General features: G+C 41.4%; 2 protein-coding genes across 4 annotated transcripts; one reads left to right on the top strand and one right to left on the bottom strand.

Moving 5' to 3' along the window:
* Positions 1-1261: 1261 nt before the first annotated feature.
* On the bottom strand, positions 1262-18808 carry CCP110 (centriolar coiled-coil protein 110). 3 transcript variants are annotated; one of them, XM_042864565.1, is made up of 15 exons: positions 18647-18808; positions 17683-17830; positions 16348-16476; positions 14481-16107; positions 13346-13470; positions 13036-13210; positions 12099-12238; positions 11659-11775; positions 11267-11368; positions 10831-10947; positions 10667-10746; positions 10037-10099; positions 9105-9164; positions 8461-8543; positions 1262-3543 (listed from the first exon to the last, which is right to left on the bottom strand). In XM_042864565.1, the coding sequence occupies exons 2-15, from the start codon at positions 17824-17826 to the stop codon at positions 3491-3493; spliced, it is 3015 nt and encodes a 1004-aa protein (XP_042720499.1). In that variant the 5' UTR covers positions 17827-17830; positions 18647-18808; the 3' UTR covers positions 1262-3490. The 3 variants fall into 3 exon arrangements, with proteins under 3 accessions (XP_042720499.1, XP_042720498.1, XP_042720500.1); XM_042864564.1 differs by lacking the exon at positions 18647-18808 and adding an exon at positions 18203-18286; XM_042864566.1 differs by lacking the exons at positions 8461-8543; positions 18647-18808 and adding an exon at positions 18203-18286.
* Positions 18809-19018: 210 nt separating this feature from the next.
* On the top strand, positions 19019-25166 carry GDE1 (glycerophosphodiester phosphodiesterase 1). Its single transcript, XM_042864008.1, has 6 exons — positions 19019-19273; positions 19876-20051; positions 20628-20733; positions 21752-21844; positions 22453-22664; positions 22969-25166. The coding sequence occupies exons 1-6, from the start codon at positions 19019-19021 to the stop codon at positions 23114-23116; spliced, it is 990 nt and encodes a 329-aa protein (XP_042719942.1). The 3' UTR covers positions 23117-25166.
* Positions 25167-25362: the final 196 nt, after the last annotated feature.

Here is a 25362-nt window from a genome sequence, read left to right as displayed (position 1 = left end):
ATTTTTAGAGAAAACTTTTCACTTTTGGTGCAAGTGTAAAAATCAGAGAAGTCCTGAGCATAAATAAGAAATGGATTTGCATTTGAGCCAAGTACTTTTTTATTATTAACTTAGGAGCTGATAGCTTTCATCTATTCCCTAAAAAAGCCCTTAGAATATGAAGCCCTTAGAATATGAAGCATATCTATGATTATGGTTTGGGAATTTTTCCTCAGATAGGTCAGCAAGTCAGTAAGATTCCTTGGGCTGCCTAAACTTCCCTGCTCCTAGTCCAACTCATTATTTTAAACATTAATGGCAGAATGACAGTTGCATATGAAGGCATAAACTCTTTGGACGTGGTTATTCCTGGTATTCTCATTACACCACCAGAAGATACAGTGGATCTACCTCTACTACTGAAGCTACCACACACAGCAGCACCAACTAGCAGGCGACACCTGGAAAAACAGGTTTACTATCTCAGAAATTCCCTCTCTGATGGATTTTTGGATGAAGTCTGCCTTAAGTACAAGCAACAAGGTAATTTAGAACAGCAGTGCAGTTATGTCAGGCTATCATTAGAAACTAGATTGTTCTGGTAAGCACCCCAAGTAGTCAAGACTCAGGAATGCTACCAGCCTGAACACAGAAGTGCCCATACTGACATTAGTACCAAGTTTTCCATTACTACTATTGGGTAGTTTGATTAGTTTTATATAAATCAGTACACATGTAGTATGTACAACTGCCCTGGATAGCACTAGTAACAGTTTTAAAAGTGAGCGGCTCACACATTCCCGTATCTCTCACAACACATCAACATACAAAGTGAATTCCTCTAATGACATGGGGGAGTAGTGCTGGAAAACAGGGAACTGACGAATGCACACAAACACACAGGGCAGCTGCTTCCCAAAACAACACAGTTTACTGCTGGCAGCTCTGACAGATACCAAAGGGAAGTGCCATTGTTGGCAGAAAAAACTGAATTCACAGAGATCGCTGTAGGACGTTGCAGCACCCCCAGCCCTGCCCCAACAGCCGCCGTGCTGCAGGCCAGCAGTGCCACCCCCGGGCACTGCTTCTCCTCAGCCACTCCTTCCTCTGAATAAGGAGCATCAAAATACCCAACGTGATCTTACCAAGCCAGGAGCAAGCTGTCCTAAACCAACTTTCTGCCTTACAGAGGGAAAAAAATAAAAACACAAAGCTCCAGAGAACAGCTTTATTTTACATGGCAGGATTTTTCAACCCAGAGGAACAATTTAGAAAAATGGAAGTCTTTTTAAAGATTGCAAGTTTATTGTGTAGTATGCTTAAGAAAAAAAAGCAAGCCAGGTGAAAATGGAAAGTACAAAAATAAATACACTTTTATGATGATATTACAACCACACACAAAATAAAATCAGATAAAATTAAATATGTATAAATAAACATACTAAGTACAAAACCAAATTCTGGCACTTGTCAAGAGAAAGGCCTCATGAAAGTTCAAACAAACAACTGCAGTGCAACACCTTGTTACACAGACCAGAAACATGCTGGAAGTAAGAGGTTCAGATGTGAAACCTGGAGGGAAGCACTCACATTTACTAACACTACTTTTATATCAACACACTACCTATTCTAACAATACAGACAGCATATAAAACAGCCTTTAAATACACCAACCCTTAGCACTGATAAAACCACAGCAGGCTTTTGTGTCACCTGTGACACAGGTCACACTCCGTCCTTTTCCCTCAGATGTTTTCTACTCCCATCCTGTGATAATCCAAACACAGGAAAGGTGGGAGCCAAAGCAGACATTTGATGACTGCTGGATAAGCAGGAAACACATCAGGCATTTTTTGGATTGCAGTTTTTTTCTTAAAAAAGAAAATCACCAAATTGATATGAGGGCAGCAGGTAGTTTACTGGTGTAAGCTTTTGCATTTACACCAGCAGGGAACCCACCTTAGAGCCACAGCAGAGCTGCCAAGCAGCATCTACCTCCAAAGCCTTTCAGCAGCCTTTTGCCTCAGATTTGTAAGTATACAATTTGGTATCACCTGTTAGAAACATTTAACACTGTCACCAGCTGTGGAAGACAGACTTACTGGTGCAACTCACAACTACTGCCACAACCACGCCAGCTAATTCACCACTGTCCCTGCAGATACTCTCTTCATCCTACTGTTAATGTTCTTTTTTTATAGTGGTTGCAAATTATGTTATTGATCACTCTTTCTCCTCATATCAGTGAGAAAATGTTACACAGGCCCCACTGTGTTGCACTGTATTGACACTGTGAAGTTATTTTGATTCCTTCCCCTTCAGGTGATCAGTTTCCTAGTACGACTCTAACAGAAAACCAAAAAACAGCACTGCACAGACTGCAATAGCCAAGCTTCTCTCTGCTCACTTCTGATGTTAACAACCTATCCTGTCTGAAAGTTGTATCCTTAGAGACATAAATAAACTTCCAGACTTATGCTCCCCTCAGGGTGAAGCATAACACCCATCAGTATGACGATCAAGGCAAAATACAAGCATCTTTCAGCATTCCATTTTCTTAAGGATGGGTGTTTTCGCAGGATTTTGGTAAGGATTTTCTTCCCCTTGAAATCAGGAAACATGACTTCATTTCAATATAAGAGATGTTAGATAATGGTATAAGAGAAACTGCTTAGAAAAATGGCAATTGTCATAAACAAAACATAAGGCATATTAATTATTAGACAGTTGTGTGCAAGTCTGAAACGGTAAAACAATTGAAATCTTGCCTTCTCAAATTTTTGTTGAACATTACGCTTCTCTTCATCCAGCCCAAAAGCTGTTTCCATAAGGAAATGCCACAGATAGCAAGGAAAGAAAATCCCAGGACATCCAGCACAGTGGTTTGATTTATCATGTGTATAAATGTGCAGTTTCTACAGAGAATGGAAGTACACCTGGCTGGATCCGTGCCTCTCCAACTCAGCACAATTGCAACAAATTTAGGCCATTAATACATGAAGTGATGTAACTGCATTCACACAAATACATTCAGAACAGCTGCTGACAAATTCAGACTGAAGAGTTCAGTTTTGTTTAAGGTTGTTTTTTTTTTCCCCTTTCTGCTTTCAGTATATGGTGAGAAACTAAAACTACATGTGCATGACTTCTTATTGTGGCAAACCATACAGAGAAATTGCCATCTTAAATAACACAAAAGTCATGTTGAAGATACAAAGTTAGAGCATATGATGTCCCAAATTAACTTAACGATGCTCTGTGGTCTTATTTGAATAACATTATGGATCTCATATATGCACACTATTGCATACACAACTTTTAACATGCAATTTTCACACAGGGTTAGAGCTTTACAGCTCTTCATTACTTCAATATGATTGCATTAATATGTCCTCATCTGAAAAAGACAAAGGAGGCTTATCACTTCAAAAAGTAACTATGCATTTATGGATCAGTGCTGAGAATACCATCACCAAAGAACAGCCTGTTCATCCTAGTGAGTGCTGTCGTCTTAAATTGTCACAACATTTGGCTTCTTTCTTTGGGTTCTTCCTGCATATGCTCCTAAAAACAGAAGGAGAAAGTACCTCTTACAGTTGATAATATTGACCTTCGCAACAAGAATATCCAACAGAAATAGCTAATAATACAACATTAAGGCATTGTTATATATTTAGTATCTGCTTTTAAAAGGAGTTTTCCTTGTGTTACATTTGAAATGCCTTACAAATGCTGAAGTAAAACAGGTTAATAAAACTACTTATAAGTTTGCAAGTAACAACATATTACAGAACACTTATCAAAGAAGAAAATAGCCATTTTTCCACTACTCTAAAACATCTACAACTATAATTCAGAAGTTTTAAGATAAGTCTGTTTGTAATTTTACCAAGACAATGTGATTAAAGTATTTTTTAAAATGATATATAAATACCAATTTAATAATACAATACAAAGTCAAATGTTTAAGACAAGCTTTCCTTTTCCACCTCCCCTATGAATAAACAAAGAGAAGTTGAGACAGAGCAAGAATAATGCAAAGCATAGGAAGTTAGCATTACAGGTCTTCCAGTTACTTCTAATCATCTTCATTCTGATTTCTTTGGGACATTGGCCTAAACTCTATTCCTCAACATCCACACATACAGATCTCTCTTCTGTTGCACCTGTTCTTCCATCTGCATAGCAGCTGCCAGTCTGAATAACTTCAGCATCAGCATAAAAGTGCACAGAAGCAAAAGGGAAGCAAGTGTAAGGCATTAGCAAAATACAAAGTTCCTTCCCTTCACACATAACTCCTTTCCTCCTTCATCATGTGATCCAACTTTCTACAAGCAGCTAAAAATGCAAAGAAGTCCTGGCTAAAACTGAGAAAGAGGGCTCCAGAACTGAGAAATGGACACAGTGAGGTGGCCAAAACAAGGTGCACATGTGCTGCCACAACAGCAGCCTTGTCTTCCTGCAGATCTCTTACATGATTTAAACAGAAGATAGGGACCAAATCTTGCACTCACCACACCTTCATTAAGTTTCCACTTGCCAAAACCTCTCTGGTAGAAAATTACAGGAATTGTTGATCGAAATTACTTTGCACACCTTAAATTACATTGCATCAGGCATCCTCCTTTGAGAGCTATAGCTATCAGTAACATTAGCAGATAGCTACAACTTCATAGTAACTTAACTGTTAAGCCTAAAGAGAACTCAACAACCTATGAAAAAGGAGTTAGAAACATATGCCAGAGAATACTCAAATCTTAATAAAACTGAACTGTCTTTTCAAAGGAACAGCTGTAGGTTTCCATATGTTAATAAATACAACCAGAATTAGAAGTGCAGCACAAATAATATCACCAGGCAAAGGCTGTATGAAAAGAGAACTACTTGAGAAAATAAAATAAACATCTCTCCACATGTAACAAACAGATCTTTAGAAAGGCATATTACACTGTGCACAGCACAAGTTTCTTCCAGTAATAAGGCTTTAGCACTGCAGGCTGCTAAGAAGTCACACAGTTCAGCATTCCTTAGGTTCAAGCAGGTACTGAGTGCCTAGTAATGAGAGCAAACATTTATACAAAGCAGTGAACATCACATCACATGGTGCAGAGCAGTGGAAATGAAAGACAGCCATGGAAAAGAAAGTTCTCAGGCAATTAAGTGAGCATAACAAAGTAGGTGCCGGTGCTTTTTACAATTTCCAGTTCCTTTTTGCCAGACTTGCAGTAGTCACTTACAGGTGCCCAAGAGCTGTGTTCAGCACAGTGCAAAGCAGCTTTGGAAATGCCCGAGAGACCTTACCATCACAGGAACCCTTCACAACTGAACACTGTTTCCTACTATACAAAAAGGAATCCTCAGTGGCCCAACACTCTTCAGTGCTGTGTTCTTCAGCTCACCTGCGATCCCATACAACGAACCAGGATGACAGGTATGATGGTTTATCAGGGATTTAATGCTACTCTTAATTCTCCTTGTGTGCATTCCAAGTCATATAGAAATGTCACATAGAGAAAATAAGGGTACAATTTTTACCATTACGAAATAAATAGGTATATTTCAAGTCAGTTTCCTCCCTCCACCCACCAGATAACTAAATCTTATAGGAATTAAGTTGGTTTTGTTTTTTTTTTTGTTTTTTTTTTGTTTTTAATTTATAACAGTTACACGAGTTTAATTTTACATCAATTTATCCTTCCCTAAGATAAACTTATTTAACTGTACATAGAGCTAATCTATTTAAATGCAGAGAGAAACAGACAATATAGGGAATCTAGACTAGGAAATTAAAGAAGTCAGCTTTACTGAGAAGGGTTACAGCTTTTCTGGACACAACAATTACCCACCATTTTACTGTGCCAGGGCAAATAACCTCTTCTTCTCAGTCATGTAATCACCCTGCTGCTCTCACACCATAAACCTGATGCCCCCAGAAGCACTGTGTGAAACACCAATACATTTGGCAGCACACATTTCTCACTCAGGCCATCTGCTCCCTGCTCAGGCTGGAGAAGCACACAGAAAGATCACGCTTGGCTCAGCACTGCTACTGCCCAAATACTCTGTGCCTAATGCCCCACTATATCTGTCACTGAACACTTACTCAGACTGGGCAGAAATAAACGAGGTGGGAAGGCACAGTGGCAGCAGCAGGCTGATCTCAATCACCTTCTTTGTAACACCACATTAAATGCCCTGCTTAGCACAACTCTGTTCTGCTCACAAAGCAGTGAAACTGCTTCTGGCATGTTCTTGGCAATACCAGGCAAAGTATGCATGGGTAGGCCAACAGCCATATACAAAAAGAAGACCTGAACTCACTCAGCTGGCGAAGGGGATTTCTGAACAAGAAGCACTCCTCAGGAAGCAGCCCAAGTCCAAGAGAAGCTCTCTTTCCAGTGCCCAGCCCTTATCTGAGCTGGGCATCTCAGAGGAAGAGGGACTCCACCCTTTAAGGTCACCTGGGGAGCACAGGTGCAAACCATCCCCTCTGCTCCCTAGACAGCCACAGCCCTTCCCCAGGTGCTCAATCACAGTTCAAGTTGTGACCTCACAGCTCCTTACTCCTCTAACAAGCACAATTTAACTGGGAGTCAGGGACAAGTAAGGACAAGAAATGAAATAGAAATACTATGGGTTAGGAATATTGCAAACTGGCATAGTTACACACAGAAGTAAGCCTCTGGAGGTGAGCTGGAACTAGATGATCTTTTAGGTCCCTTCCAACCCAAGCCATTCTATGACTCTATGATTCTGTACTGTCAAACCACTGCTGTGAGTCTACATTTTCTGATTTGTGCAAGTTCTACTAAAATGAGAGAAGAATACACACTTATTTTGCATTTCCATTTTATTTATAGATTGACTTAAAATTACAGTTTCTGTCTCTAGTTTCAGACAGAAATTGCTGCCTCGCTACAGATGACTCTCAAGAACCTCTCTAGAAAAGATTTCTTGACTAAGACCAGATTTTTAAAGTTGCTAACAAAAGGTTCTAAAAACAACTGTTCAACATATTGCAAAGCCTTTCCCTATTCAAATTTTATCCATAGAGAAAACCACATCCCATATAAATGTATTCAACTGAAGGTATTTTTCGTTGTGCGAAGTTATGCAGATTTCTTTCACACCAAGCATTCCCTGTCTAATAATTTCAGAATGTATTCCTACTCACTTAACACAGCAGTCCAATCTATTCATAAAAGAGCACATGGAAGTACTGGTATTATACCACAGTACACATGCGATGTCCAAACACCAACTGAGGCTATGCTGTACAATCATACTAGACAGCACAATATTGATCTATTTTAAGTTCCAAGATGATCATAAGGAAGGCATTAAGTAGCTTTCCAGTTACTCAACAAACACAGTAAGAAAGGTAACGAGAAATTCAGAGGTGTGCTCCAGAAGATTCCTTCCATTACCTACTATCAACTATCATGACTTGCATAATTACAGCTAAGGGAAACTCAGAGACTTGATAAAGCAACACATATATATGGCCAACACAGAAGAGTGATAGAGAATGTTTTAACTGGATGTCTGATGCCAGATCGAAATGTAAAGAACACCACATATCATTATAGATTCAGCATCAATTAGAAGAGATCTGTGTTCCCCAAAAATTAACTCTAAACTCGATACTGCACATCCTTGCACTACTACTCTCCTACAACTTCTTTAACACTCTAACTGGAAGAGTTGACTGTTTTTGTCAAACTCGTAGATAACAACTGCCTTACAGTTAATTTTGTCTGCTACTCATATATTACATAAAATTCTTACTTATATTTCAGGAGAGATTGTTTCCCATCTTTGTTAATTTTTCAGTAATGTCACTGGGTGCAACTGAATAATTGCTGTTTCATTGTGTTTTATTCTCTTCATGCCTGTGCAGGTTTAATCATAGAGGTTTGGCACTACTATCAAACTTACTTATTAAAAAGAGTAACCTATCAGTAATCTCTGTATACAAGCTCAGGAAGATTCCACTTCTGAATTTGTCTCTTTGAGGTTCACGCGTTCTGTAAGATGCTACAGAATAAATGGCAGTCTAAGACTGTGAGTGTGGAATGCCCACTGCTAAGTCTTCCCAAACTATCCTATCTTCAAAACAAAGCCTACTGAAAGGAGAAGTTATACACGTACAGAAATACGATGGCAATATGATTCCAACCCACCAGTTTGACTGCTATTAGTTTCCCAAACAGTTACAGTGAGTATTTCTGGCAAAACTTTTTAATGGTTGGGCATCTGGTGAGTGAAAGCAAATGAGCTATAAAGTACATTCTATACACTATGTTTATAGAATCTTAGAGTGGATGGTGAAGTTATCAGCACATGTCCAAAGAGATAGGTTAGATTTAAGACACAGCAAAGCAGGTGCAGAAGAAAAAGAAAAGAAGAAATCCCCCACTCAGTTTTTCTTGACACTGGAACTTATTTACTATACGATCCAAGCACCAATTTTCTACACACCTGAAACAGCCTTGTTAGACACTCTGCTCTCTGAGGCCTTCTTTCTATTTTGCTCAACCCCCTTCATTGAGGTCTTAGGGGTTCTAATTAAATATAAAAGAGTTAATAAGTCACTTGCATCAAAGCTGAAAGACTGTATCCAACAACATAAAGATACTAGCAAACTGTTAGGCATGAAATCACTTTTACACTGTCCTATATAGTATCCTCCTAAGTATGTGTACAATTCCTACTGAAATTATACTTAAGAAGATAGAGTAAATAGCAGAATATTTCCCCATGTACATATTTTAAAATCTCTGCTCAGGAAATGGATTCATTTCCAACGCTGTGGCATTACAGCCTGTACTTGAAAATACAAATGTTTCATTAAGGGGAAGCAAAGCTTCATGGAATGAGTGTTACAAATAGAAATGTCAAAACAGTGTAAATGGAGACAATACACAAGGAGATGGTAACACTAAATAACTTTCTTGCAGTGTAAGGTACAACAAAGCTTTACCACTCTCTCAAAATACTGTAAGAATCATTTTGCCTTTAAACAACAGTTGTACCATTAAATGTAAGTACTGTGTAGAAATTAATGTGTTCTTGCATTTTACATTTACTTTTAACCTTAGGCTAGGAACATGCTGTGTCCTTACCCTTGTCTGCAAAGTAATCTATGAACTGGGGCATTCTGTCCTTGATTTGGCTGAAGTACTCTGTCAAAACACAAACAATTTCTGTTAGTACCTTTTCCCTGCTTAAAAAAAAAATAAAATAAATCTTAGAAAGAATATTGAATTATGCATCATCTTCCGAATAGCGACTTTCAGAATGGCTGAAAGGCTACATAACACAGATGATGCATGCAAAAGTGCCAGGCATTAGAATTCCTGAATAAAATTACTGTTTTCACTTGTTCTTTAAAGCAAAGAAACTAAAAAAAGCAGCCACAAAAAACTTTCCTCAAAAGTGCCTTGGGTTTATAGTCATTGATAAAACATACAGGAAAAAAAAGCGTTGATGCATTTTAACAAGTCATTGTAGACTAAACTATACAATTAGATAGCACATCTTCAGAACTATCAGATAATCATGGAATAAGAAATGTTTTTAAGAGATGCCAGGTATCTGAGTTGTCATAGCAGAAAAAGCAGTAAGGCAGCAGCCCCTCTCTTAACAGCAAGTGCTGAGTACTGTCATTTCTGGGATCCAAGTTAACAACTGCACAAACTAGAAGCAATAACTTTTTTCCAAGAGAGATAGACACTTATTTTCTGACAGCTTTCTAAAGTGAACATTTAACATTATAAAGGCTATTAAGAAAGGTACTGGTGTCAAAATGAAGCTTAAGAGTTAGTAACAGTGTATCTGAGAGAAACCTGGAACCTGAGCACAGAGTTAAAGCCATAAAGAAATTATTTTTGAACTGACATTGAAAAAAACAATTTTTAGCTTTTTCCCCAGCCCTTACCAAATCTGATTTCATTCCTATTATAAATTGAGCAAGTCAGTAACACAGATCAAAGGATCCAACATTCTAAGACAATTCTTTAAAAGAATCACAATGTACAAAGTAACCTTCACTCACCGGCTCTCAGGACTTCTTTGTTTTATGACTATTTTTTTACTAGGCATTCCCATTTCTGAAGCCCTAGAAAAACAACAGCAACGATATATAATTAAATTACAAAATCATCATGTAGGTCTTACATGGAAATAGAACCAGAAAAACAGCAACGAAAGCAGCATCTGCATGTTATACTGCCATAACTGTTCTACAGATTACTGCTTTTTACTCAACTGTGTTGCAGGAGACAGATAATGCCTGCCACCGTCCCAAAAACACCCTCAAGGAACTACCAAAGACATCTCTTGCTAAGCACTTTGAAAAGATTTAAAAGATTGATAACATAACCTGCAAAAATCTACCACAAGCTGAGAGCATGGGGACTGTTTTTCAAAACTGAAATCTTGTACATCATAAACACAAACCAACCATTTTGCTCACAGAGACAAGAAGTCTCTCAAAAGTTAAACTCAACTACCACAAGTGGTAGCGTACCACACACCTGATGAAGGTTTTTTCGTTAATACTTTCTAAAAGATATACTATTTTGCAAAGAAACTGTTCCCACAAAAACCTATTTTCAGTATCTCCTACTCTTCCTCATCACCCTGTGGCCCCCTCCCCTCACCACAAAAGGAGATCTGCACATACTTCATGTACTTTTTCCTATCCAGAGATTTCTGTGTAGCTGTTGAAAGTGTTGCTCTCTCTCTTGGACTCTTTACTTTATCCTAAAAAAGACCATATTCAGGCTAAAGTTAAGATCTTCTTCCTTAAAATCTTGGAACAGTTACACTCTCTTGCCTATCACCCACCATCTGCCTGAGCATCTTCTCTTTACGAACTTCACGATCGTGACGCAGAATGTTCATTCTTTCTGATGCCTCCATTGTGAAAAATATGTCATGGATATCATACAGAGCAGCTCGGAGCTGAAAAGAATAGTTAAACACTGAATGAAACAGATTAGAAATTTCGCTTAACATGTCAGCAGAAATTGGAATATTTTCATCACAGACCCAGCTCCAATTTGTTCCTTTAAACAAAGCCCCCATGCACGTTTTATCAATTTATGTTAGTGCACACAAACAAGTAACTTCTTTTTACAAAGGCAGAACACCTAGGAAAGCAAAAAAAAAAAAAAAAAGTTTACATTTTTTATAAAAAAAAGAATATAAAGTTTATATATTTCATTTATATATTATTATATTTATATGAAGTTCATATTATAAGTTTATAAAAGTTTATCACCTGAGCCATTACTCTTTCATGAAGGGATGCATCTTGTGCTGAAACACTTCCTCTTTTTAATGGGGCTTCAGACTGAAAATTTCTTATGAACTCCATAGTATCCTGGGGATGAAGGAGAAATAAGATGAAGCAGCAAGCATGACCCTTTTCAACCAATGGATCATCATAAACTGTATGGATAGGGCTGGTCAGCTTTGTTTGACTTAAACCTTATAACAGTAAGCAATGCACCACTCAAACATGGTCATGGGACAGACATGCCTAAATTCTTTGTATAATTCTTTGTAGAAAATACCTGATTTCATGATGGGAAAAAAAAAAAAAGAAGAAGAAGAAAAAAGAAAAACCAAAACAGGAGTAGAAACTGCGTAATGTAAAGATGCTGATCTCACTTTTACAGTCTGCTTGAGATGTTTCAGTTTCTCTGTCTGTAGGAGCCGACGCGTAAGAAACCCCTTTGCCACAGCCGTTATCTTATCAAACTTCAGTTGTATCTCTGGAGTGAAAATCTTAAAAGAAAATAAGCATTTTCTAAACACTGAATAAACAAAGCAGAAGATTTTTTTCTTAAATATCTTTAATTAAATTTCCAATATTTCTTAAGTCACGTGATTCAAGTTTTGAAGTAAGAAACAACTGTTGATTAGAGGTAAAATGTGTTTTGCATTTTGCACAAGAAAAACACACCATACAGTTCTACCACGTAATCTAAGCTGATATAGGAAGGGACACAGAGCTTCTCTGTGAGATTTCCTACTGCACAGCTACTAGAAAGTTACCAGAATCTTACAAAAGCTGAAGGTCTTTTTAAGCTGTATCTTATTTCCCTTACCTGGGTCCACCTGGTTTTGATCCTGTTACTTGGCCTAGATACTGAGGTTTTTAGAACTCCGCTGCCTGATGGTCCCCAGAGAAAGAATGAAGTTTCACTTGTTGAAGTAAAGGTGTGAGGTGATGTAGCATGAGCAAAACCTGCACACACAGCAGAATACAGTTTAACATAGAGATTTTTGTCCATAAGGTAATAGCTATGTGTGCAAGTACACACACAGCCATTATGCTTAAGAGCAAAAATAAAGCAGCACTGTGCAAAAATAACCAAAACCAAAAATAAAAAATAAAGTATCAAGCACACACATAAACATTAACTTAAGCTACAGACAGGAAGTCATTTTGGCATTCAGAAACGGAGCGACTTCCAATTTTTACTCACATTTTAGATGATAGTATTTATGTATTGGAAGAAAAAATATCCATCTACAGCATGAGAAAAATCACTTGCTTAATATTAAAGTTGCTACACAAAATCTCATCCATAAAGTATCTCAATGAAAGTCGTTTTGAAGTGTTTAATGCTGCTAACATAGATCCTAAAAATGAATCATAAATAATCAAAATCATATAGTTTAGCAGGTTTATTCTCAAAGTTCCTCTGCTCTTCACCTGCTAAAACACCAGTTTTCCATTTGTGTTTGATGAGAAACAGAGGTTAAAACCAGCAAGCGAGAACTCTGCTCAGAGGGAGCAATGTTGTTTGTATGAAGTCAACTACAGGAAAGAAGCAATCTGAATATTCAATTCATTTCAAAGCACAATTAGCTAAACCAATGGGAAAAAAGAAACAAGACAACACATTTTCATAATTTTATGGAACAGGTGAGAGGTGGCCTAGGGCAGCAGCACAGGTAGCCTAGGGCAGCTGGTACAGTCAGTACCACAACATTTATCTGCGTTCTACCCTTAGTTTAGTGTTAGCAGTCAGTTTTTACCAATGCTTGTAGAGTTTGCGTTATGGATCGTCTCCAGCTGAGACTGCACACTTTCCACTAAGCCACTTTCACTTTTTCTCCACTCCAACTCCATCCTACTGTTAATATTCACTTTGGAAATTTCTATTTCTGTTGTAGCAATCTTCTTTCCCTTTCTCTCCTGTTCCTCCAGTTCCTATGAAAGAAAAGTTCAATTGTAAGACTAGCTTTCTAAGTCTGCAAAGAAACAGAATGTGCATTTCAAAACCACCTGGGTCCTGACAACAACACACGGGACTTCAGCTCAGACTTCTTCCTCTTTCTGCTTTACCTTCTGCAATTTCTCCTGCTCTCGCTCTTGTTCTGCTATCAGAATTGACAGTTGTTGTGCATGCTGCTCTTCGAGTCTCTTCCTCATTTCTTCAAACGCCAGCATTTTAGTCTTCAAAATCTCTTCTGAGAAGACACATGCATTGCAAAGAACCAAGCATTAAATATTTTATATGTGATCGTTTGTCACAGACATACATGCTTCAGAAGAGTAATTCCCATCTTCAATAAAAAGGACATTTTTTATACCGAGTTGCCATTAAGCACTGCAAAGAAGCTTATCAGTTACAACAGTCCTTCAGAACATTTGCACGTTGCTCTCTGTGGGATAAGCATGTGGATGGCACAGCAGTAACACCAACAGAGCCTGTATTAAAATAAGGACGTAAAACATCTGGATCTGGGAACAGAGTACCTGCACGTGATGAGTAAAATAAAATTATTTGTGCCACTTTGGCTTGACTTGATAGACACACACAAATGTAACACAGTCCTGAACTGAAAGAAAGCAGCTACATAATGATTTGCAACCTCGCTATTAAAAGGTATTTTAACTTACACAAAGCATCTTTCATTTTAGTAGTCTTTTTTAAATCTAATAGAATAAGAAATTATGTTCTTAGTAAAACTAAATTCAAACTTCTACATTTAAATGAGAACGCGGGTTTTGTTTGGTTTTTTTTTGCCTAAAATTATATCCCTGAGAATAAATACAGAATCCACAAAATTCTGAGAAACTTTTCCTCTGATGCTTCTTCATAAATTATTCAATGAAGTATTTGTTACAGAGAGCTGTAAGACTTCTTTCCATCAGTGAATTCTAAACAAGCAATCAGTCCGTCCTGCTGCCAGTCAGCACAGCTCAGGTAGCAAGCTGGAGTTCAGAGCTGGTCATTAATTAAAAATTAGAGAAACAAGGAGATTATTGAAAAAAAGAAAGATAACTGACACAATAACACTTTTGATATATACATACTTAGAATCACCAATAATTATAATATTTTAATTATAATTTTACAATTAATTATAATATTAACAGTATAGCATCAATAATAACAAACTTGATTATAATACAATATTAAGAAATCAATCTAAACTGAGAAGTTTAAAACAAGCAAACACAGCAAATCTTTTACCTTTTGCCATACTTGAGTCAGGGGCTGCATTCTTGGCAATGTAAACCGACGTCACGGGATATTTCTGCTCTTGCAACCATTGCTTCTCCTGTTCCTCCATCCCAACTGTCCCAGCACAGGGGTTGTTATCTTTCTGGCAGTTGTCAGTGTCCAAATCAAGTCTACGTTTTACCTTTTCAAAACTGTTTTCTGTAAACTGTTCATTTGCTGGGGGAACACTCGGAGTGTCCATGTGCTGGCACGCACTCTTGCTCTGCATTAGCAGTGGGGATGGGCTTTCTACATCGTAAGATTTATTGAGTTCTACTGGAGATTTAGTATTTTCTTGCAAAGTGGACACTTTGGTTTCGTTCACAGCTAGGAGTTTCTGCGTTACTGTAGACTGATTGATGGAAAATGGCTCGTTCAGCTTTGCACCTACAGTACCAGTCTCTACTTTATATAATCCTCTGTTGTCCATTACTACCTGTCCTTCCCCTGCAGCAGACAACGTCCCTTTGCCTTCTGGGTGCCCAAAGGAATGTCTGTTTGGTTTGCCAACCAGCAACCCGTCGGAAGGACCTGAAGAACTCCTGATGACACCAGGAACTCTGCTAGGGCAAAGCATACTGAAGTCCATCATGAACTTGGGCACTGTCTCAGACACATTATTTTTATCAGCAATATCTTGCATAATTAAATCCATCGCTCTACCCTTGCCTTTGGGACTCAATTCGTAAGCATTCACGGGGTTGTTTATAACTATGTGTCCCATTGACAGAGGCCTTGGGCGCCGCCGGTGCATTTTTGGACTCATGCTTGGCTCTGGGCTTGGCAGTTTGCTATATGACCCTGTGAGGCTCCTGACAATGCTACTGTCACGGTCAATGGTGGAAGCATTCTTAAATTCTTCATCTGAATCTGAATCCACCAATGGGGGTGTTCCAACTCTCATAGGTATATCCACTTTAGAGAAACTGGATAAAGTTGACATACCTGTATGAGTAGAGGCACCTTGAATATGAGTATTTGATTTATTAAGACAGGGTTTATCAAGTGGCACAGCAGTGGAACTTCTGCCTGTAAGCTTCGCTCTCTCTTTCACAGAATCCGATGTTTTAACTGCATCATTTTCTTTATCTGAATGGCTTTCATTCATACTCTTCTTTGAACTGCTTTTTGAGCTACGCCTGCTTTGCTCTTTCTCTATGTACTCCCTAGACTTTTTCATCAGGTTCTGAAGACTCACTGCATACGGATCTTGGACTTCCTCGTCAGATGGTGGCACTCCTTGTCCCTCTTGCTTTTGCAAAGCAGGGGACACAAGTTTGCTCTGCACACTGTCAGGAGACGCAGCCCTTGGACAAGGTACATCTTCTGAGAAGCGACTCCCACTTTCCTTTGAAGGAACACTTTCTTCTGCTGGTTTGCCTACTTCTGTTGCATCTGATGTCACTTGCTGCATAGAGTCTGATGGCAAAAGCTCTTGGCTTTTTTCAAGCTGCACAGGACGATGCCTTTCAGGAGAACATGGCAAGTTGGCACCTGACAGAGCTGTGAGATCAGTTAAAGCTTTTGAGTCTGAACTGGGGCAGATATTCTCAGCATCCCACGTGTTCACATCACTCATACCAGACACTTTCCTGTTCTGCAAGTAAAAATTGAAAAATATCACATAGTTTGGTTGAAATCTCTGATTTCCAGATTACAGCAAGTCTTACCTGTACTTAAATGAATGCTACCTTAACCTTAACTGAATGCTGGTTCTTGAAAGTTAACTGTTATTAATTTCAGGTTTATATTAGAGAATACCTAAACCCCAGCCCTTACTTAAAACACACACAAGGAGACGTTTCCTTTAAAGCTATGAAGTTAGTCCAAATCCTACCTGAATGTTTTCTAGAATCTCCTGAACACGATTCAGTAAGGCTCTTTTGTGGGAGTTCTGTTTCCAAGTCTCCAGATCCAGTGCTTTCTGTCGATACTGCTGTATTTCCTTTCTCTTTTCAGAGCTCAGCTGCAGAACAAGGTGTGAGAGACAAACTTTATACCACTAAATGCAAATTTTATATACATATATGTACATCCATCTATGTTGAAACTTGGACAAACTTTAACAGATTCTTTCTAACAAAATACTTTTTTTTTTTTTTTTTAATACAGATGCACAAAATGCTTTTCTGGTACATATGCTAACAATTATTAATTTAAATGATTGTTTATAAAAGTTTGTACGAACATTACATTCCACAATGCCAACTTCAAATGATACAGGACTGCAGAACAGGCCTTTCCCAGCCCTCTATGAGATGTGAGGATGTGGCATCCTGCAGAGCGCTGTGACCAATCTTCCCACTTGCATTCAGCCTGATCAGGTCTATGAAGCTTGCACTTGCCTTGTAAAAGAACCCCATTAAAATCTGAATCAGAAAATCTTCCAAATTGCAACCTGAGAATGTGCAGTTTGGATAAAATTCAAAACTAAATCTACAAAACTTCATCTACAAAAATGGTTCTCCAAAGTCAAGTACTTCTACTCAGATTACACATTTCTTCTACAAAACCTGAAAAGATCCATGCACTTGTAGATGAAAAATACTACAATCCAGTGTTCAGCCTCCAACGTATATCCTCACATTGGAGACTGCTGTCAGGAACGCTCTCTGTTCATACTTCCCATCACCAAAGCAAGGAAGTCAGCTGCATTATGATACAAACTATCCACAGCTTTCTGCTTGGTTCTATTCGGATTAAGCACGGAACAACTTAATGTAACTGATGAGCTTGTGAAATACATTTCTAGAAATTGCAAATACATGCAAAAGAAGTTTTAATTAAATGTCTTTTAACAACCTCTGTATTGCCTATTCCCACTATCACATTATTCACTTTTAAACAATCTCACATATTATTCAATGCTTGGGGTGTCTATGTGGTATTACACAAAGCCAAGCAGTAACATTCACCAATTTAACACTGCAAATATTTTCACTCTCCTTACAAAGACAGTAAATGTCAAGAAATGAAAGCAAACAGGCATTGCAAGAAAAAAAATAAATTACTCCTTAAGCTTATAAAATTAAAGCTAAGGATGCTTAGAATGCAGTAAGCAGAGGCCAGAATACAGCTCCATTTGAGCTGTACCTTGAGGACAGTCGGTACACACGGACATCAAAGCCACAAAATCACAGTTAATACGGCAGGGAAGAAAAAAACGCCTTACCAGAGGGGAGAGCACTGGAACTCCATGGAATTGAATGAGAGAGACATTTCTGTGCAACACAGCGGGTGAGTTTTCTCCTTTTGTTGCCTCTTGGATTCTGTACAGATGCTTCTTACAGAATGTTTCGTAGTCCTCCATTTTCATGCAGCTAAACAGCACGGATAATAAACATATCCTATTGTACTTCCAAGACCACGAAAGAAAAACACCACAACCAATTCCACCTTCAGTTCTGAAGCGCTGTTATCGGGGAAACAAATCCCACATCAGACAGCTCAATTAATCAAGCCTTTTTCCTACCATCAGCAACAGCGGCAAAGCCAGCTTCCTGACGAATTCTGCACAGACCAAGAGCACAAAGCCAGCCTCAGTCACAGACACGTCGTCAGGACGGCGGAGCGCTGCGCTGACCGAGAGCCGCCCCAACGCCGACAGGGCTGGCAGCGCTCCGTGCCTCGTCCCCGCGCGCCTGCCTCCCCGCACCAGGCACACAGGCCAGCCCACCACCGACAGTACTAACCAACAAACCAACAAACCGCCGCAGCTCAGCGTCGCTATGGAGCCCGAGGGACGGCCCCCAGCCGGGCAGCCCGCAGCCCGACTCGTGCCGCGCCGCCCCGCCCCGCGCCTGGCCCCAGCAGGGGACAAGCGCCCGGTACCGGTGTGGGGCGCGCAGCCCGGCAACCGCCCAGCCCCGGAACCACGGAACAACTACGGGCCCCGGCGTGCACCGCGGCGGGCGGAGCGGCTGAGGGACGCAGCTGCGTCGTGCGCGGAGGGATGGGATCGGTGTGTGGCGTTCGGAGCGGCCGAGCCGCGTCTCGCCGTGCCCGTGCAGCCTGCCTGCGGGCTGTCAGACAGCCACCGTGGCGGACAGGCGTGTGAGAGCTTGGCGGCGCGGGGCGGCAGGGCGCTGCCGGACATCGACCCGACGCTGACCCGGCGCTGGCCGCAGGCGCGTTACCTCGCGCGTGAGGCGGGAAGCGCTCGTAGCTGCGCCCGGTGAGGGTGCGTGAGGGTCTCCGAGGCGACGAGAGGCTGGGTCAGAGCTGTCCTCGCGCTAGGCGCAGCTCCCGCACCCCTTCCGTGCTAAAGCCGCGGGCTCTCTCCATCCCGAACCTCCGTGCCGCCATCCGCCTGCCTCTCCTCGCGGGACCCGCGGCCCGGCGCCGTGCGGGGATTGGCCGGCGCGACGGCTGCCGCGCGCTGGTTGGTCGAAGGCGGGCGAGCGGCGGGCCGCGATTGGCCGCCGATCGCTCGCGGGCCGACGCCGCTGCCGGCGCCCTCGCTCTGAGGAGAGCGGCCACGGGCCCAGCACAGCCGGCACGGCGCCGCCATGTTGTGCGGCGGGGACGCGTTGGCGGGCGCCGTGACGGCTCTGCTGGGCGCGCTGCTGGCGCTGAGCCGCAGCCCGGTGCTGGCGGCCCTGCTGACCGCGGGCCCCTTCCTGCTGCTGCACGTTTTCAGCCTGGAGCCCGCCTCGCCTCACAGCGCGCGACGCGTCCTGCGGCCCCACGGCGCTCCCGCCCGCATCGCGCACCGCGGCGGCGCGCACGACGCCCCTGAGAACACTTTGGCGGCCGTCCGACAGGTCAGCCCGGCCGTGCCCGCCGAGCGCCGGGGGACGCGCAGGGCCGGGGGCTAAGTTAGGAGGTGGAATTGCCGGGCCGTCAGCCTGACCCCGGCGTGGGGAAGGTCGCGGAGCGGCTCGTCTACAGAGCGGGGCATCGGCCCGGCCGGGGGGCGCTCGCTTAGGGCGGATCCTGCGTGACCGCCCGGTGCTTCCGGCGGCAGGGGAGCTGTGCGCGTGGGCTGCAGTGCTACGGAGAGCGCCCTCAGGTTGAGGATGGCGCCGAGCTGGGAGGAAAAACATCGATCTGCTGGGGGCGGGGAGCCCTGCAGGGAGGTGTGGACGGGCTGATCGCTGACACCTGGGGTAAAGCTCAAAGTCACAGCACCGCGCAGTGCTGCAGCCTCGGGGCGGCGCTGGAAAGAGGAGAAGTTCAGGGAGTGTCAGTTCAGGTGTCTGCTAATCTATAAACCCGCGTTTGTCTTTAACACCAAGTGTACAGAAAAGAACGTTAATAGTTTATTAATTTTTACCAGAATGCAAATGAGTTGACAGCAATACCTGCATTAATTCTGTAACAATACATTTTCTGTTATGTATGTGATTATTTTTTTTCTTTCAAGGCAGCTGAAAATGGAGCAACAGGTGTTGAACTGGATCTTGAATTTACTGCAGACGGTGTTCCCATCCTAATGCATGATGAAACAGTAGAAAGGACAACTGATGGGTCTGGAAAATTGTGTGACCTGACTTTTGATGAAATTAGGAAGCTTAATCCATCTGCAAAACACAGGCTGTGGTAAATAAATGTAGTGCAGACTCCTTAGTGGTGCAAGTAGCATCTTCCTAGGCTGTTACTGGGAAGGTAATCACCTGAGCCACACAGTGAGAACTTTTGCAGCTGCTGTCACCTAATCAGAAATAATCTTTTGCTATGTGAAGCTTTTCAATATTCACTTTGTCTTGCTTATTCTGTCAGGATCTGCATTTCTGTCTCAGTGGTCAGGAACACCATCAAAGCAGGATGAAGTGGGAGGATAGGTGGTCAGCATCTGGGATTGAATGCAAAGGAAAGGAGGTGAAAGACTCAGACCAGTATTTCAGTGGGGTCAGTAAGTAAGCATCAAGTTAGACCTTGAATTTGGAAGGATAGAGCTGTGTAGCTGTGGGATGCTGAAGGAAGAAGAAAGATGCTTGTAGCTGTGGAGCATTTCACAGCATTAGGGAGCTGCTGCTGCCATTGCTAGTGGTGCTTAACCCCTAATGCTAGTGTCTCTCTTGACTGTGTTTAGGAATCCCTAGGAAACAGTTCTGTGTAGTTGGGGATGTGTGTGTGCATCTTGACTGCGTTTCAGGGAGTTCTCTGTTTCTGCAGGAGCAAATTCCAGAATGAAAAGGTACCAACTCTGAGAGAAGCTGTAGTGGAGTCTTTGCAGCACAATCTTACAATCTACTTTGATGTCAAAGGCCATGCAAATCAGGTACCACTTATTGTACTATAACCCCTTCTTTGGGTTTTCAGCCTTTTTTTGTTGGTCTCAAGCTGGTCTCTGTGGTACAGTGCCTTCTCTAACGTGCCTGAAAATGGGTCTGCTGTTTGCATCAGCCAAAGCTGGGCTGTCAGAAATAAAGACAATGTGTTCCCTCATCCCATTGCTTTGTCTGGCAAATGGCAATTTAAAATTCGTCTGACTCATGGCTACTGAGTTCAACATCACCACAACAAAGCAAAACAAATTCCCTGCCTGTGCTGAGGGAACCCAGTGTCTGATCTTCAGTTCCAGCGAGGGATCCCAGTCATCTCTAATTCGTATTACTGAAGGCAGATACAGGTGAGCAGTCATAAACATTTTATGCAAGTTAGTAAAATATGGAAATAAATTATTTTTTCCCTTTGAACTAAGCCTTACTATGCCTTCTTCATATTTTTTTTTTTCTATAATCTATTTAAGGGTATTTCAAATATGAGAGCAATGAGTAGCATTCTCAAACAGAATCATAATCATAGAATGATAAAATGGCTTAGGTTGGGGGAGACCTTAAAAGATCACGTAGTTCCACCCCCTGCCATGGGCTGGGTTGCCAGCCACATCAGACTGCTCAGAACTTCATCCAACCCGGCCCTGAACACCTCCAGAGATGGGGCAGCCACAGCCTTCAAGTACTGGAAGGCTGCAGTGAGGGCTCCCTGGAGCCTTCTGTTCTCCAAGCTAAACAAACCCAGCTCCTGCAACCTTTCTTCACAGGAGGTGCTGCAGCCCTTTGATAATCTTCGTGGCCCTCCTCTGGACCTGCTCCAACATAAAGACTTCTGTTGTAAAAACCATACTGGCATTTGTGTGATAATGCTATAAAACCTTTTTTTCTCCCTTCCTGGAGATTTCAGACTTGCTACACAAAACAGGAAGTGTTTTTAAAGAAATAAAATGACTTTGCAGCAGAAAGTAAATATTATGTGTGTTTGTAAATATTACATCTGTGTGTATCTCTAATTGGCAGGCAGTCGATGCCCTAAAACAACTCTACCTGGAATTTCCTCGTTTGTATAACAGCAGCATAGTCTGTTCTTTCATGCCAGATGTTGTTTATAAGGTGATGTTTCCTCAAAGTTTCTGTAACTTTTGAATTCTGTCTGGGAATTTCAGTAAGGATTTACAGCTTCCAAAGTACTTTTGGGTTGCTGAAATTGCAAAAACATTAAAAACAAATGAAGCTAAATCCTAAATCTACTGCATGATCTGATTAGATCACACTGTGCTCATTAGATGCACGTATTCTGAACCTACAGTAATTCCCTCTGTTCTGAACATTATGTAGAAATGAGTAGTAACCAATTAGGTGCCTGTGTGCAAGATAGCAGTTAAATAAATATCATCTTTTGATGTAAACATAAACCTTTCTTACCACAGCTTTCTAATTGTTGTTAAGGCCATTTGTCATGTATTTTATTCAGTTTCCTGAATGTTCTGTTCCAGCATCACTGTGATGTTGGTTTTTTTTTATGTAAGAGCAGTTGCTTATTCTGTACAGATCTAAGAAAAAAACTACAATATCATATAGTTTTCTAAGTTACAAAAGGACCTGGGGGGAAAAGGGGAGAAGGATTCTGGTACAGCTGCACATTCAAGCTAGCATTAATATCTAACTGCTCCCAGTTTAATGCTTTGTGTGCATTCATCTTTTCTGCTTGGACCTTCCAGATGAGACAAGCTGACAGCAACGTGGTAACAGCACTGACATACAGACCTTGGCAGCTGAGTCACTTTGGAGATGGGACACCTCGCTTCAGTTCCTTCTGGAAACATTATCTGTATATGATGCTGGATGTCATTCTGGATTGGAGCCTCCACAGCTTCTTGTGGCGATTATGTGGGGTTTCAGCTTTCCTCATCCAGAAAAATTTTATTTCTCAGTAAGTGCCAAAGCTCACTGATGTACCAGCAGGCCATAGCGTTCTATTAGGATACGAGGGTGGAGTTAAAGCAATACATGTTAATCATTACCATCTCTCTAGCATTGTGTAAGATAGTTTCTTTACTGCATGCCATTTTATTCTTTAAGCCTCTACTTCTTACAAGAACAAAACACACAAAAAATGGCATTTTGCAGAAGATAACACAATATCATTCCTGATGAGCTACTGGTGTAAGACTGAAACTCAATTTTAGCCTCAGTACTAAAGTCTGCCTTAAATACCATGTGTTTGTTCCTTACAGAGATTACGTGAGGCACTGGTCCTCAAAAGGAATTCAAGTGGTTGCCTGGACAGTGAACACATTTGCAGAAAAAATGTACTATGAAACCATCCTTGAATCCAGCTACATCACAGACAGCTTGGTGGAAGACTGTGATCCTCATTACTAGACCTTGGAGGGACTCACCAACTAACAGAAGCTGTCTTACTCAGGTGTGATTACCAACAAAAGCAAACTGACTCTTCTTTTGCTTTGTTTAGTCTTGGTTATAAAGTCGTATCAGGCATTTTTGATGACGTACTGAACAGTCATCATCCTTGATTCTAGTACTTGAAAGCTTGTTCTATAACTGTAATAATTTGAGATTATTTATGGTATCTTAAAAGCATCCACATCGCTGTTCTGAGAACAGTGGCAAAACATGGTGCCAAAATAGAGGGCAGGTATATCTCCCTCCTCCTTCATGGAGAGATGGCTGTGCTGCATCTGGTAGAAAGTGCAATCATGTTTTGGGAGGGCAATTCCTTGTGCTACTCAGTTGTTGCAGTCACTGATTCCTTATGCGGGCACTGCTGTGTTCCAGCTGACACGATACTCTGAGCACTTTGTGTTGTGCCCTGGGAAACCTTCACTTAGCAGCAACAGAACGGCAGGTTGCATGGATCACTGGTGCAGTTCACTATACTGCTTTGTATATAAATGTTCTTGATAGTGCTCCTCAATTAGAATTAAATATCAGAGCTAGCTGATGTTTAAAATCAATGTTAAGAGGCAAAAGATACTTAAATAAAATACTTAGTTGTAAGTGGAAAGAACTGTACAATCGTGCCAGTGAAGTTCAGACTTCTAAACGAGTGGTAAATTAAGTGCATCTTCTTCATGTGGTGCAACAGCACTCAGATCTGCAACTGCCTGGCATGTGCTGTTTGTAGCTTTCCAGTCTGGTTACAAAAACACTTCGGTTTGCTTCAAATTCTGTGAGATGTTCTGAGACGAGGCAGCAGAGGCACTTAATACCACAAGGATGAGAAGGTCAAATACATTCTGGAAATAGCTTCATACACCAACCCCAGGTAGGAACAGAGCTGCTCCAGGTGCTGCCACATGGACAGTGACAACACTACTGCAGTGCTTGTTTTTTTTCTTCAAAAAAATCTCTGTTCTCACAGAGAAATGCAAGGGTCATCAGCCAATGATTGCTGCCTTCTGCAAGCTGAGGTAGCTTTTTTCTTTCTATCTTGAACTACACATAAGCACAAAGAAACATGGGAGTAAGGGTGTGTAATGCTATAATGTGATGGAAAGCACCCAGTGACAGCATAGTAGCAAAGTCCTAAGCTGCAGCAAGTGAGGATATGCTCAATGCAGCAGCCATGGACACAGAAACAAAGGAAAGAAGCTGGTTACCCTTGGGAGGCCTCAGGTAGCAGAATTGGCAGTGAGATGCCCTGGCCTCCACAGTCAGTCCTTAAATGAGGTCTGGGAAGGCATGGATCCTGGCTCCACCCCTTCCAGTCACTCACATGCACTGCACACACCTGAGCTCCCATGGCTTGGCCCTGCCTTCCCACCAGGTGCTCCAGCACTGGTTCAGGGTATGATTTGCCATTTCTGCTACAGGGGAATTCCCTGATGTATTTTTCCTATCACATCACTCATCCGCTGTGTACTGCAAAACCAACAATCTCAGTTTTCTGCTTTACATGCTGTATGATCTGTACATTTGTCACACCTCCATCTAGTTTGTGGCCAGCCCTGAGTGCCAACCTTTATGTTTACTGCTGCGTTCTGCAGTCACTCTCCAGGCTCTGCTCAGAAGAGCTGCCTTCACAGCAAGGAATCTTTTCTCTAAAGGTCTCTTGTTGCTACTTGGGTTGCTGGCACAGCGGAGTTACTCTCTTTGCTGCCTGCCCTATTCACAGCCTGACCCACAGCCATGCATGCACAAACAGAATAAAATTCCATCTCTGGTCTTGACTGTATGCTTTGTCCTTTTTTTCTGTATCTTTGGTGACCTGTTTCCTGTTGTCCTTAAAACAAACTGTAAGCTTAAGGAGCAGATTTACCTTTTTCCTAGGCACTTTTGTCCAAAGCAGCTAGGGAGGAATAAATAAATAAACCAGGCACTAGTAAAAGACAGGCTAAAAAAATAGTACTTTTTTTTAATTAAAGCTTGTTAGCTTTATTTGTGGCTATGAATAAAAAGAAGCAAGATTCACCTTCGGAAGAGTCCTTGTTACTTCCAAACTGGACAAGTTGTCACAACCTTTTTGTTTGTAAGGGGTGGTTTTACACAGATGAGAATTTTGATGAGCAATTTTTTTTTTTTAAAAAAGAATTCCTCAAGCTGGTGTTGAACAACTGTAACAAAGCCTACATAAATGGCTCAGAGAAGGGCAACTACAACAGGATTAA

The sequence above is a fragment of the Lagopus leucura genome, unplaced genomic scaffold (genome assembly GCF_019238085.1).
Source record: "Lagopus leucura isolate 7727_CA_CO unplaced genomic scaffold, USGS_WTPT01 Super-Scaffold_760, whole genome shotgun sequence".
Taxonomy (NCBI): Eukaryota; Metazoa; Chordata; class Aves; order Galliformes; family Phasianidae; genus Lagopus; species Lagopus leucura.
Note: the sequence above shows the minus strand (reverse complement) of the source record. Positions and strands in the feature narration are given on the sequence as shown.

Coding starts and splice junctions, on each gene's coding strand:
- GDE1 (XM_042864008.1), top strand. CDS start 19,019: ATGTTGTGCGGCGGGGACGCGTTGGCGGGCGCCGTGACGGCTCTGCTG. Junction 20,052..20,627: donor TCTGCAAAACACAGGCTGTG/GTAAATAAATGT, acceptor CTGTTTCTGCAG/GAGCAAATTCCAGAATGAAA. Junction 22,665..22,968: donor CAGAAAAATTTTATTTCTCA/GTAAGTGCCAAA, acceptor TGTTCCTTACAG/AGATTACGTGAGGCACTGGT.
- CCP110 (XM_042864565.1), bottom strand. CDS start 17,826: ATGAAAATGGAGGACTACGAAACATTCTGTAAGAAGCATCTGTACAGA. Junction 11,369..11,658: donor ATCTCAAGCAGACTGTAAAA/GTGAGATCAGCA, acceptor CTTCATCCCCAG/GATACTATGGAGTTCATAAG. Junction 9,165..10,036: donor CAAAGAAGTCCTGAGAGCCG/GTGAGTGAAGGT, acceptor GTGTTTTGACAG/AGTACTTCAGCCAAATCAAG.